This window comes from Falco rusticolus, chromosome 7 (assembly GCF_015220075.1).
Source record: "Falco rusticolus isolate bFalRus1 chromosome 7, bFalRus1.pri, whole genome shotgun sequence".
Classification (NCBI taxonomy): domain Eukaryota; kingdom Metazoa; phylum Chordata; class Aves; order Falconiformes; family Falconidae; genus Falco; species Falco rusticolus.
The window spans coordinates 3,446,009-3,458,250 of NC_051193.1; the positions used below are offsets into that span (position 1 = coordinate 3,446,009).

The following is a 12,242-nucleotide window of genomic DNA, read 5'->3' on the forward strand; positions in this document are numbered from 1 at the left end:
GGCTGCAGGATGAGACCCAGGAGACCAGCGGCCTTCCTGGGGAGACGCTTCATCCTAGGGTTTATGTATATTAGAGAGAATCCTTCCAATTCTGCTAATTGTGGAGTCCCACTCACCCCCCTCTCCAAAGCCCCCAAGCAAGGTATTTTTCTTTCTTACTTGTTTCTGGTTTGCTTCCGAAGTTGTGACCCTCCCTGCGTCCCCTACCTGGGAATGTACCTGACCGACCTGGCGTTCATTGAGGAGGGGACCCCAAACTACACCGAGGATGGCCTGGTGAACTTCTCCAAAATGAGGATGGTGAGTCTCCCAGCCCTGCTGCGGTGGGCGTGCAGGGGCTGGGCTGTGGCAATGTGGCTCAGTGCTGTGGTTCTGGCCAGGTCTGTGCTTGTCCTGCACAGTTCCCCATAGCTAGCTGTCATCTGCACAGCACCTGGCAGCCACATGTGTCCCCCTGCACGCGTGCATGCAGCAGGGTTGTCCCTGGTGAGGGATGTGCCTGGAAGAAGCAAAAAGGCCCTTTGCATCATGCTGCGGCTGAAAGAACTGAGTGCGCTCCACCTCCCAGGTGTTGGGACGTGGTGCTGGTGGTGCTGGCTGTGCTGTAAACAGCTGCTGTGTTTTATCTCTGGACAGATCTCACACATCATAAGAGAGATCCGCCAGTTCCAGCAAACCTCCTACAAGATTGAGCACCAGCCTAAGGTACAACCTTGTCCCGAGAGCCACACACTCCCTCTCCTCCTCATCTCCTTCTCGAATCACAGCGTCTAAGCCTTCAGTTTCTCCTTTGGGGAAGATATGATGCTTCTGTAAGAAATTTAAGAGGGAAAATGCTAGCAGAACCAGTGCAGGTGTGGAGGCTTGTGTCAAGCAAGGCATAACGGAGTGGGACAGGCACAGGAGACATGTAGCAACCTCCCAGCTCCTCTTGGCACGTGTGCGCTGCCACGCAAACCATGAAGAGCTCACCGCCTGCACAGTATTGCTGGCAGAGCGAAAGGACACAGCTTCCTGCTGTCTGAGCCCTGGTCAGAACAAGCCAATGCTGTCCCTGCCTGTCCCTAGCTTTGCTGCCATTTCTTCCCAGCAGACAGGACTGCCCTTTCACTCTGGGTCTTTCTGCAAGCCACTGTGATCATGGGCACAAGGGTCATCAGGCTGGCACAGCCTGGCCGAGTTGGGGCTAGAGCGTGGCTATGGTCAGGCAGTGCGGCAGGGGAGCAGCCTGGAAGGGTTCCTGGGGAGCGGGTGGGCGCTGGGAACAGAGCCGTCCTCTGCTGTGAGCAGCTTTCAGGCTGAGGCAGAGACCTGTGTGCTGCAAGAGCACGGGCATGGGTCTTGCTGCAGAGGTCTCCATCCCTGCGGGAGAGCAGCTCCAGGTCCTGAGTTCAGGCAGAGCTCACGTTTTACCTGGGAGCAAGATGAGTAGCTGTACCTTTTCCCATCCGTGGGGCCCTTCCATGGGAATGAGCAACAAGTGGTGGCTTCTGGGACCACTGCCCTTGCATCCTGCACTCCCTTGCCCTTTGCTGCCCGTTTGCTGCAGCAGGAGTGTGGCTGGTACCTCTGTGCCAGGAGCAGTCCTGTGCCTTGCTCGAGGCTGTCAGCAGCAGTGCAGGGGATGGAGGATGGCTGCAGCAGCTGCAGCAAGCTCCCCCATGTCTCCCCCAGGATGCTGCAGCAGAGGCATTGCTGTAGACAGCAGCTACACCCAGATGTGACAGCTGTCGGGTAGGGCGGGCAGTGTGGCGCATGGCCAGAGTGCTCCTGGGGCTCCTCTGGGTGTTTATGAAATGCATGCACTGCTCCTTGCCTGCACAGCTGGGACATGCCACAGAGGCTGCCCCTCCCTCCGTGGCCCCTCGCCCTGCAGCATGCTTTGCTTGGAGCAGAGCCAGACTTTGCATCCCCCTTGCCCCCCCACTCTATGTGCAGCTGAGTTATCCTGGCACTGGCAGAGCCTGCCCTGGAGATGTTGAGAAATAGCTACTTTGGGGCAACACCCCCATCCCCAGGCTGGGGGTGCAGGCTGGGAGCAGAGCATGTCCCACCACCCCCGCAGCCTGGTGCTGGGTGGCCAGTGCCTCGTGGTGGCCCCCACACATGTGGTGAGATGAAAGGTCTCAGCCACCCTCTCACTTCCTCTGCCACAGCACTGCAGAGCCGCCCAGGAGCTGGGCTGGTTGCTGTGAGGGTTTCTACTGTCTCCAGCAACTGCTGTTCTCCAGAAACAGCAACCCTTCCGAAACAGTGCTGCTGCCACACAGGCATCTGCCAAACCTTCCCAGTGCCCGGGATACTGTGTTACTGGTGATAAGGCTGGGCCAAACCACTTTCCGATGGTGCCAGTTTCTGTGTGCGGTGGCCAGAGCAGCCCAAGTCCCTCTGGACCACAACCCCTGGCCGGGCTGGCAGAGGCTGAGGAGCTGCAGGCTCTGATTTTATCCTCTGCATCACCAGGCAGCCCCAGCCCTGCCCTCTGCACCATCAGTACCTGTCCAGGGCTGGGCTGACATCACAGCCTTTCACAGCCAGGGACCCCAGGTAACCCCTGCCTCCTCCCGGCTCCTCCTGCTCAGAAGATCAGCATCTGTGAAGGCAGCCCACTGCCCCGAGACACCCTGCTGGAAACACTGCACCAAGTCCAGCGGGCAAGGATAGTGCAGGTGGTGCTGTGCGTGGCCGCATATTGCCCTGCCTCCCTGCAGAGCTGGGGTACAGCTGTACACAAGCTCCCAGATGCTCTTGTGGGTGATGGGATGAAGCCCCGTCTGCACTGCTGGTGCTTCCCAGGCGAGGGAAGCGGGCCAGCTCTGAACCCCCAGTGCAGCACCTTGCCTGGGCATGGGCTGTGCCCCGTTTTGGTATCAGCTGTGCATGCCATGCTGCTAACAAGGCCAAAAAGTAATTTGGGAAAAATCTGCCAGGAACTGCAAGCAGATTTTCTGTTAACACTGGAGCAGATGTCCTGCCCCATCAGCAGCATTTCTGCAGCAAGAACATCGTTCTCCATTCACATGGCACCTTATTTGTCGGGATTTTCTGTTCTCACAAGCCGGTAACGGTTTGGCTCTCATTTTCCCAGGTGACACAGTACCTGCTGGACCAGTCATTTGTGATGGACGAAGAAACCCTTTATGAAGCTTCTCTGCGAATAGAGCCCAAACTGCCTTCTTGAGCCCGGAGCAGTGGCCAGTGGCTGCTCGTGTACACTCGCTATACCATACTGTATATATCTGTTTGTTTCTGTTGGACGCTCTGGAGTGACTTCCATGTATGTGCTTCTCCAAGCAAACAGCCCCCCTCGTCCTTAGGCCGCAGTAGACCTCGCGTAGGATTTCCCGCATCGTTTAAGGTTTCACGCATCGACACCTTGCTGGAGTCCTGGTTTCTTTTTGATGATGTTATTTTTGTCATTTGTTCTTCTTGAGGGGGCTGGCGGTCGGGCAGGGGAACCCCTGTGTTCCCACGGGGCTCTCGGGCAGCGCAGGGCGGCTCTTGCTCAGGCCGTTTCGGCAGTGACATCCCTGGGCAAACTCTGTAAGGCAGGGGAAGAGAACACATTAAAGTTTATCCCTCCACGTGAAGCTGCCCTCTCTCTCTGTGCCACCCCCCTGTGCTGGCCGGGCACTGGGGGGGCCTCTCGGATGCTGCCCCGGGTCCCTCCTAAGTTGGGAAGATGGAAACATCCCTTCGACTCTCCTTGCTGCATACGGCTCATGACAAGCTTCTGTTGATATGCTATAGATCCGTATACCTTGTGACCACTATGAGTAACATGATGTAGAATTAGAAGAAGATGACCGAGTGTTTTTATTACATATACTGTAATCCTGTCTAACCACCTTCTAGCAGGAATATAGTAATGTAGTGCTTATTCTGTGAATATTACCATGTATTTTTTACATTGTACAGTATATAAACACAGTTTAACTTTACAGTGGCAGGCATGCTCCACTCTGACAACCAGAACACTTTTGCTGTAAGCAATACCTCGTGGTATGAGAATTCTCTTTCAAGCCCTAAAACTATTTCAACTTACAGCTTGTTTGGAAAAAAAAAATTTCCATTTTTTTGTAAAAATATATGTTTCCTGATTACCTCTTGCTAATAAATCTATTCTATCTCAGGGTGAACCGGGACTTGTGATGTTTTTATCGGCGGGTTAACGCCGGAGCCGCAGACACCGCCCCCTTTGCTGGGCGCTGGGATGTCCCGCCCCCTGCCCCGCCCCCTGCCCCGCCCCTCCCGCAGAGGCTCGGCTCGGCTCGGCCCGGCCCGGCCCGGTCCGGCTCGAAGATGGCCTGGGCCGTGCTGCTGGCTGCGGCCGCACTGCTGGCCCCCGCTGCCGCCGGGGAGCCCACGGCCGAAGGTAACGGGGCACCGGGAGGGGAGGGCACGGCTCGGCTCGGCGCCCCGGGCGCTCTCCGGGCCGGGGCCCGCGGGTAGGCCGGCAGGGCGGCGGCGGGGGAGCCGAGCCGAGCCGGGGCAGCCGCTGACGCCTCCCCGCTCTCTCCCGCAGAGGAGCTGCTGTTCAAGGCCTGGATGCTGCAGGTAACGCTCCGGGGCGCCTGCTCTGCGGGCCGGGGCTCGGGGCCCGGGGCTTGGGGTGGGCCGGGCCCGCGCGGGAGCGGCGGCACCTCGGGGCGCGGCTGACGGGCTCTGCCCCCCCAGAACCCCCGGCGGTACGGCCCGGGCGAGTACCCCCGCAGGCTGCGCATCTTCCTGGGCAACAAGAGGCAGATCGACGAGCACAACGCCGGCAACCACAGCTTCCAGAGTAGGAGCCGTTTCCCAGCCCCCGGCCCGCTCTGGCTGGGAACGCCGGGCCTTACTAAGCCAAACGTGTTCCCCTTTCCTCCTCCTTCCAGTGGGCCTCAACCAGTTCTCAGATCTGACCTTCGCAGAATTTAAAAAGTTGTACCTATGGAGAGAGCCCCAGGTAAATCACGGGAGCGGGTGATGGGTGGGCAGGAGGGGGCCTGGCAGCCCCCAGCTGCGAGGGGCTCTGCCCCTGTGTGTGGGTCGGCACCCCCTCGCTGCGCTGCCTGCCATCAGTGTGGTGTCCTGCTCGGCCGGAGCCTGGGTAAGGGCGAGGTGAACCCCCCATCCCCTGCCCTCTCGGCTGTCAGCTGCCTCCTGACCCCGGCTCCAGCCGAGTTGTCACTTCTGCTTTCAGCTTTCCAGGTTGCTGTGTATTCTTATGGGTAGATCTAAGGCCCAATCCTGGCTCTTTGGGGAGACAGCAGCTCCCTGAGCAGCCTGGGCACCGCTGCCGGGGGTGCGGGTGGCCGTGCCCTTCCAGGGCTGGCCCAGGTCTCTGCAGGTGCAGTGGCTGCATGGGGCGGCCAGGGCTGCACGTGCAGCGTGGCAGTCACCGCTCCCCCCGCCACAGCCCTCCTGCCTCGCTTGCAGAACTGCTCAGCCACAAAGGGGAATTTCCTGCGCAGCTCTGGGCCATATCCTGACTCCATCGACTGGAGGAAGAAGGGAAATTTTGTGACACCTGTGAAAAACCAGGTGAGGAGTGTGTGTCATCGGTCATGCACCAAGAATGGGCTGGGAGAGGGCCTCTCCACAGCGGGCAGGGCTCTGTGCTGGAGGGTGTGTGCCTGCAGGGAAGGGGGCCCCCCTGGGAGCCCCTCTGTGGTCAGGGTGGGCTGGGACAGGGGGAGGCTGTGGGCCCCTGGGCAGGGGCTGAGCAGAAGGTGAAGCCTAGCTGCTGGCAGGGCGTGGAAGCGCTGTGCTCCTGACCTGCCCTTCAGCCCTGGCCCTGGCATTTTGGGGAGGCCGGTGACCCTGCAGCACGTTATGGAGCAGCTCCTCTCTGGTTCCTAATGCAGGGCCCCTGTGGGAGCTGCTGGACCTTTTCCACCACAGGATGTTTGGAGTCTGCTATTGCTATTGCAACAGGAAAGCTCCTCTATCTGGTAAGTGATTTTCTTTCCTGTGCACTGACAGCAAGTCCTGCCTCCAATTATCTGCCAGGGCTGCCAGCGGAGCCAGCCCACTCCTGTCCGGGACAGCCGCTGGCTGCTTGTTCCCAGTCTGGCTGCACATCGCTGCATGTGGCTGTAGCAGGCACCCCTGGCTCTGCAGACACCTTGCAGCTCTTCACAAGCCGATCAGAACTGCTGGGGAGGCATGGGGCGGCATGGCTGGGAGCTCTCTGTGCCTGAGGATGTGCCTGTCACCATCCCCTCTTGGGATCCAAGTGTCCTGCAGTCCCGGGCTTTGGCAGAGCCCTTTTTGGAGCAAGACAAAACCAGAGGGATGGGAGGCTGATGGGTCCGGCCGTGGTGAGCAGGCCCAGTTAGCTAGAGCTCTCTCTGGTGCTGCCACACAGCAGGAACTCCTCACTGCAAAACAGCTTGCTGCAAGCAGTTTTGAGACTGTTTATTTTTAAACTCCAAGAGGATTTACATTCTTGAAGTACTAGAAAGACAGTAGCCACTTATATGACATATTGGAATGCCTAATGATGGGGTGTGTTAAAAACAAACTTGACCTTTGAAAGAAATCTCAGCCAGCGCTCCCGTGGGTGGGATGGTGTCCCAGCAGGCATGAGGAGGAAAGTCTCTTGCAGACAGAGCTTGCTGGGCTGCCAGCTCCTAGTCTTCCTTGTCCCCCTCCTTGGGACATGGAGCTGTTCAGCCGGGTGATTCCCGCTCACAATGGGTGAGCAGCCAGCTGCATGGATAAAACCAACGCTGTTCAGTTGCCGGCTGCACAGGTTGCATTTTGTCTAACTTTTTCCAAATGAGGTGTTGAATATATACTGACTCAAAACGCTTTTGTTCCGTAGGCAGAACAACAGTTAGTTGATTGTGCCCAGGCTTTTAACAACCACGGCTGCAGTGGGTAAGTAAGATAAAGAATAGAAATGAGAGTATCTTATGTTCCATGACTGACAGCCTTTCTCAAGATCTGGATGTCTGGATCCTTCCAGGTCTAGGAATGGGGTTTGTTTTCCCGTGGCTGAGATGTGTCAGGGAAAAGAATTTGGGTTTGGTTTGCTCATTTTAATTTCACCCTCCCTAGATGTTAGAATGTAAACCTCTAGCATTTCTTAACTTCTGTTGTTCCTCTTGTTTATCAGTTTTTCTTCTGATACTTTGCTGTTACAGTGTCTTCTGATACTGCAGTCACGGGTGCTATGTAGCCAGGGTTTAACACGCTCAGGGAAAGCAGGAGGAGTTTTGTCTGTTGCTCTGCTCATGGGTCACATGCATCTCGTGGTGCTTTAAGGAACCCACAGAAACTTCTGCTTCCCCTTTGGTAAATTCCTACTGGTATTGCTAGAGAAGACAGAAAATAAAGCTTTCTGAAATCTTGTTTTCTGTAAGTTAAGCAGTCCCTGAGGAATGCTCAGAGAGCTGAGCAAAACCAGTCTTGGTGCTTTTTATTTTTCTTGTGACTCCTCTTTAGTCCTTTCCTTGTCAGCGCAGGCTGATCACACTGTCCTTTTCTTCTCTCTGTGAGATGTGCTCCCTGAAGGTGGCCAGGGAAAGAAGCAGCTGCTTGCTGGAGATGTGGGTCCCTTGTCCTCCATGTGCTGTGTAGCTGGAGACCCCAGCCAGGCTGGGCAGAGGCTAAGGAAAAATACCTTTCAGTGTGTGAGGCTGCAAAGCTGATCTAGCACAGTTGGTGCTGTGTGGGTGAGGTGACCTCACACCTTTGGGGCCCCTGTGTTGGCATTTTCCCCCAGGGATCAGGCACCCCTGAGAATGAGGCCCTCCCATGCCTGTGTAGGACCGTGGCAAACAGCATGATGGGCCAGGCCTGAGTGCCAGGCAGGGAGATACTGCAGGGACAGACTGGAGTTCATGCCTTTAGAGGGTCTGGGATACACACTGTCCTTTCCTTTCCCCCTAGATTGTGGGAATGGTCTGCAGGACTGCGGGGGAATATTGATGGCTTTGCTCTGCAGAAGCCGCAGCATTACCATCCTAATTAATCTGCATTCCGGCTGTGTTGTCTTGCAGGGGCCTGCCAAGCCAAGCCTTTGAATACATATTGTATAACAAAGGGCTCATGGGGGAGGACACCTACCCATACCGGGCCAAGGTATTTCCAGCGCAGCTCAGATACACTTCTGCCATGGCAGAGCAGGCTCTAACACCAGTTCCTTTCTGTCTGCACAGAATGGCACCTGCAACTTCCAGCCAGAGAAGGCTATTGCATTTGTCAAGGATGTTATCAATATCACGCAGGTAAGGCCCTGAGGGCTGTCTTTCTGAATTTCCAGGGCTGTGCCAAGCCTGAATATCCCAAGGCGTGCTGGGCTCTGCAGTGCAAGTTGCAGCCTGCTTGCTCCTGGGAGAGGAGCAAGCTGCTGGCATGCACACAGCATACACACTGGTGACTCCTTTTCCTGAGGGTGGCAACAACGAAGTGCCGTAGCCAAAATACAGGCACAGGGTCTCTGCCTGCTTTCCACAGTGGGTGCACCTCCAAGCTGTAAGAAGGTCTGGGTTCTTGTCAATGCAAGCAGCACCTGTTTGTTTGTAAGCGGAAAGCCAGGGTTAGCCATCCCCACTGTGCTCTGACTGCTGGTCCGCTGATCCTGACTGGTCCCAGCATAATCAAGAGATCAATGACCCTGGAATCCTCCTCTTGCAGTATGACGAGGATGGCATGGTAGAAGCTGTGGGAAAGCACAATCCAGTGAGCTTTGCGTTTGAGGTGACAAGTAACTTCATGCACTACAGAAAAGGAGTCTACTCAAAGTGAGTATTTCTGAACTTGGGAGGTGAGGGTGAGGAGAAGGTGTAGAACCGGAATTGTTTGAATCCCCATTTCTTCTGCTGTACAGCAATGGATGCAGGGACACTGGACTGTTTTCTTGCATTTTCTTTTAAATAGAAAATAGAAAACATAAGTAAACTGAGCCTTGATAAATCGATTTCCCAGGGAGATGAGAACACAGCACAGGGAAGAGGGAACAGTGTGCTTTCAGACAATTTACTGCTAGGAACCAGTCCAACCTGAAGACCAGACTGTATTTGGAATGAAGGTCAGCAAGTCAAGTGAGCTTGAGAGATCCTTCTGCAGTCCTGCCGCAGAGCTGGGAGAAGCCTGTCCCAGGGCTGATACGCGTGTCTGAGCTGTGGGTGGTGGCAGGGTCAGCCCAGGTCTTGCAGCTGAACACATCTAGTTTACTTAGGGTAAGCCCTAACCAAAGTAAGTTTTCTACGAGGCTCTTCCAGTGCTAGACCTCAGAGGGGTGGTGGCAAGCTGTGTAGCTGCCTTCATGCTGTACCGTGCCTGAGGTGGTACGTTTGCAGGTTGTGTTATTTAAGGCGGGGGGTTCTGCATTGCTGTTCTCTGCAGCGCAGGCAGGTCCCCAAGCACCTTGTGTCAATCCCATCAGGTACTTACCTGCCACTCTGCAGCTGGACATGTAAGAAAAGCAGCAGAGATGGAAAAATTACGGTGAGACCTGAAATGACCTGGCAGAAGGTCTTGAGTGTTGTGTCAGCTCTACAGCCAAGGCAAAAAGCTACTTAAAAGGGTGATGATTATATTTTGGAAAGACTATGGAAGCTAACTGTGGCAGGATAGATTTCTGTTAGGCAAGAAATGGGGAAAATGTGTGTTTGGAGAGAACTAGAAAAATGTTTTAGAGTAATGAATCCTCAGTCACGTAGAACTGCAGGGAAAATTAAACTAAGAGTCTAAGCATGAGTGATGTGCCCCAGGGAGCTGCAAGGGAAAGAGTAGAGAGCACCGTGAATTCAGGTAGCTTTGCTGTTGCAATAAAGACAGAAATCTCAAAATTAATGGCCAGCAATGGGCAGGTTTAAGGTGTTAAAGCAGGCAGATGATCAAGATACTGTAGTAGGATTCCAGTTTCAGGAACACACCAAGTTATCCTGTAGATTTACAGTCTAAGGTAGATTTAAAGTCAGAGTTTATGGAATAATTGATGCTCCAGTGTTTTCAGCCTGTGGTCCCCAGACCAACTATTAACAGATTCAAGAAAAGTAAATCTGTTGTGGTGATTATTGATCTTAACCTGCAACTGGAAAATGTTTAAAAACAGGTGCTCAGGAGACGGGAGCTTGTACCTTGTGTTGCCTTGTTTTATATCACAGGCAGCAACTTTCCTCAAGTGCAATTTAAAAGCTGGAGATTCAGAGGAAATAGAAGGAAATGTGTATTTAGACTGAGGAACTCGCTGTTCCCTGTGTAGAATGCAGAACAGTGCCCCTGAACTTCAGGGCAGAACAAACCATTACTGGGATGCACTAAGAGCTTGTTTTCATTGGAAGAATTCCTTTGCTCATTGTTTTCATTGTGGCTTGTTCTTGTGTGACAATGTTGACATTAATTCTGAACAAAAGGCCAGACCAGGTACTCAGATCAAAGGTCCATGTAGCCTATCGAGAAAACAGAGCAATATCTCCTTTTCTTGGCTTTCCTCCATACTCCCCACAACTGGAAGTTCAGAGTAAGCATTAGTTCTTTTTGCAGTTGGAATGCAATTGAGAATGCCAGCTAATCCATAATTATAGGCTGTTTTTTCATGCAACAAATCAGCATTATTTTTCCATTTCTTTTGCAGCCCAAAATGTGAGCACACTCCTGACAAGGTGAACCATGCTGTCCTTGCTGTGGGGTATGGAGAAGAAAATGGGACTCCTTACTGGATTGTGAAGAACTCCTGGGGCCCGATGTGGGGCATGGATGGGTAAGGAGTTCCCAGCACTACCGAACCCACCACAGTCTTCCTGTACCTTGTAAAAGGACAGTCATGTGCATGGGATTCTACAGCCCCTGGGTCACCCTTATGTGCTCAAACTGAAATTTGTGTTTTCAGCTGTTTCATACTCTGGGAGGAAGCACGGGAAATCATCCCAGCCTCAGCAGTGAAGGAGACATGGCTCTATGAACTAGTCCTGGGGTGACTGGTTAGAGCAGACTCAGATCAGTAGACCTGCCGTAGTAGCCAGGGTCTCGGCCAATGCATGGAGAGCCACCATACTGCTGTCAGGAGAGCACCGTGCCTCTTCTGTGGTTATGTGGCCAAAGAAGGGGTTGTGCCAGGTTGCGCTGGGAGTGAGTTTTCACTCCAGTTCCACAAATATCTCCAGCTGCAAGTGAAATCTTTGGGAGCTGCGTGCTAACTCTGCTTGTTTGTGATAAAAGGGGACAGGGATAGCATTGCCTGGCTAAGTACTGGCAGTAACAGCTCCATCACAGGTATTTGCTCCTGGTGTGAGGAAGGAGCTAGCATGTAATTAGAGCAGTTGCCTTGTATCACTGTCTGTTGTGTTGACTCTGCCAAAGGAGGGAATACTCACTCATATACATTTCTTTCTCTTCTTAGGTACTTTCTTATTGAACGTGGCAAGAATATGTGTGGTCTCGCTGCTTGTGCATCTTACCCAGTTCCTCAGGTGTAAGAGGAGAATGCAGGCTGGGGAAAGCAGGCATAGGAAAAGGAACAACAGATTGTATGCAAATTTCTGAGTGCTAAAATCGAGAAAGTGCGAACACGTAATACCTGTCTGCAGAAAGTTATGTTGCTGGTAGATTCCTCTGCTTGCATACAGCTTCTTGCAGCAGGAAGACCTGCACCTCCTTTCCCCAGCCAAAAGCAAGTGTGCTCCCACACTGAACGCCAGACTCTCACCTCCTTCTGGCATTATGTGCTTGTTTGCGGTGTGCCTTGCTCCCAGTGCCAGCTGGGGCCCCGCACCTCTGCTGGGGGGTGTCAGCAGTGGCGGAGGGATGGCAGCTGCTTAGGTGGTGGAAATGTCACGCAGCTACCAGATGCTGCCTCAACAAAGTCACCCCTTCCTTCATGTGGTAGTTTCCCAGTTGACAGATGTTCTTGAGATTTATTTTCTTTGAAGGCTATTTTTCATTTCTCTAGAGAAAGATGACTGCTGTGATTTGTATGTTTTATCTATTTTGATTAAATGTTTTTAGTATTTTTTGTATTAAAAAATCAGGGTATTTTAATGCAAACAGAGAAGAAACGGATTAATTTATTTTATGAATCAATGAAGAAAGCAAGATGCTTATTACCAATAGTTTATAAAGAGCTGAGGGTGAGAGAAGGCTGCGTGTCAGGAGGGAGGCCTTTTGTTGTGTGCTATTTCACGCTAAAATCTGCCACTGTTTGAATAAAGATGACTCGTCACCGGTGCGGTGTGCGCTCTCCGTGGCCCAGTGGGTTACCGGCGCGGTGACCGGTGGACGATGTGGCCGTGTCTGTGCGGCCTGGGGGG

At 53.5% G+C, this 12,242-nt stretch overlaps 2 protein-coding genes across 5 annotated transcripts in view; both read left to right on the forward strand.

Moving 5' to 3' along the window:
* The window catches only part of RASGRF1 (Ras protein specific guanine nucleotide releasing factor 1), a 41,882-nt gene extending 37,743 nt beyond the window's left edge, over nucleotides 1–4,139 (forward strand). For all 4 annotated transcript variants that reach the window (XM_037395826.1, XM_037395825.1, XM_037395827.1 and 1 more), the window contains exons 25-27: nucleotides 183–300; nucleotides 637–705; nucleotides 3,089–4,139. In XM_037395826.1, coding sequence (XP_037251723.1) covers nucleotides 183–300; nucleotides 637–705; nucleotides 3,089–3,181 — 280 coding nt within the window. In that variant the 3' untranslated portion in view covers nucleotides 3,182–4,139. The remainder of the gene's footprint in view (nucleotides 1–182; nucleotides 301–636; nucleotides 706–3,088) is intronic.
* A 97-nt stretch (nucleotides 4,140–4,236) lies between these two features.
* Nucleotides 4,237–12,158, forward strand: CTSH (cathepsin H). Its single transcript, XM_037394554.1, has 12 exons — nucleotides 4,237–4,375; nucleotides 4,526–4,557; nucleotides 4,678–4,783; nucleotides 4,875–4,945; nucleotides 5,419–5,523; nucleotides 5,847–5,933; nucleotides 6,809–6,864; nucleotides 7,989–8,070; nucleotides 8,148–8,216; nucleotides 8,626–8,732; nucleotides 10,571–10,696; nucleotides 11,336–12,158. Exons 1-12 carry the CDS (start codon nucleotides 4,303–4,305, stop codon nucleotides 11,409–11,411), a joined length of 990 nt encoding a protein of 329 aa, XP_037250451.1. The 5' UTR covers nucleotides 4,237–4,302; the 3' UTR covers nucleotides 11,412–12,158.
* The last annotated feature ends 84 nt before the right edge of the window (nucleotides 12,159–12,242 follow it).

Excerpts from the sequence above, each read along its gene's own strand:
- CTSH (XM_037394554.1), top strand. The coding sequence starts at position 4,303 with ATGGCCTGGGCCGTGCTGCTGGCTGCGGCCGCACTGCTGGCCCCCGCT. Across the intron at positions 5,524-5,846 it reads TGACACCTGTGAAAAACCAG|GGCCCCTGTGGGAGCTGCTG; the intron begins GTGAGGAGTGTG and ends TTCCTAATGCAG. Across the intron at positions 8,217-8,625 it reads ATGTTATCAATATCACGCAG|TATGACGAGGATGGCATGGT; the intron begins GTAAGGCCCTGA and ends CTCCTCTTGCAG.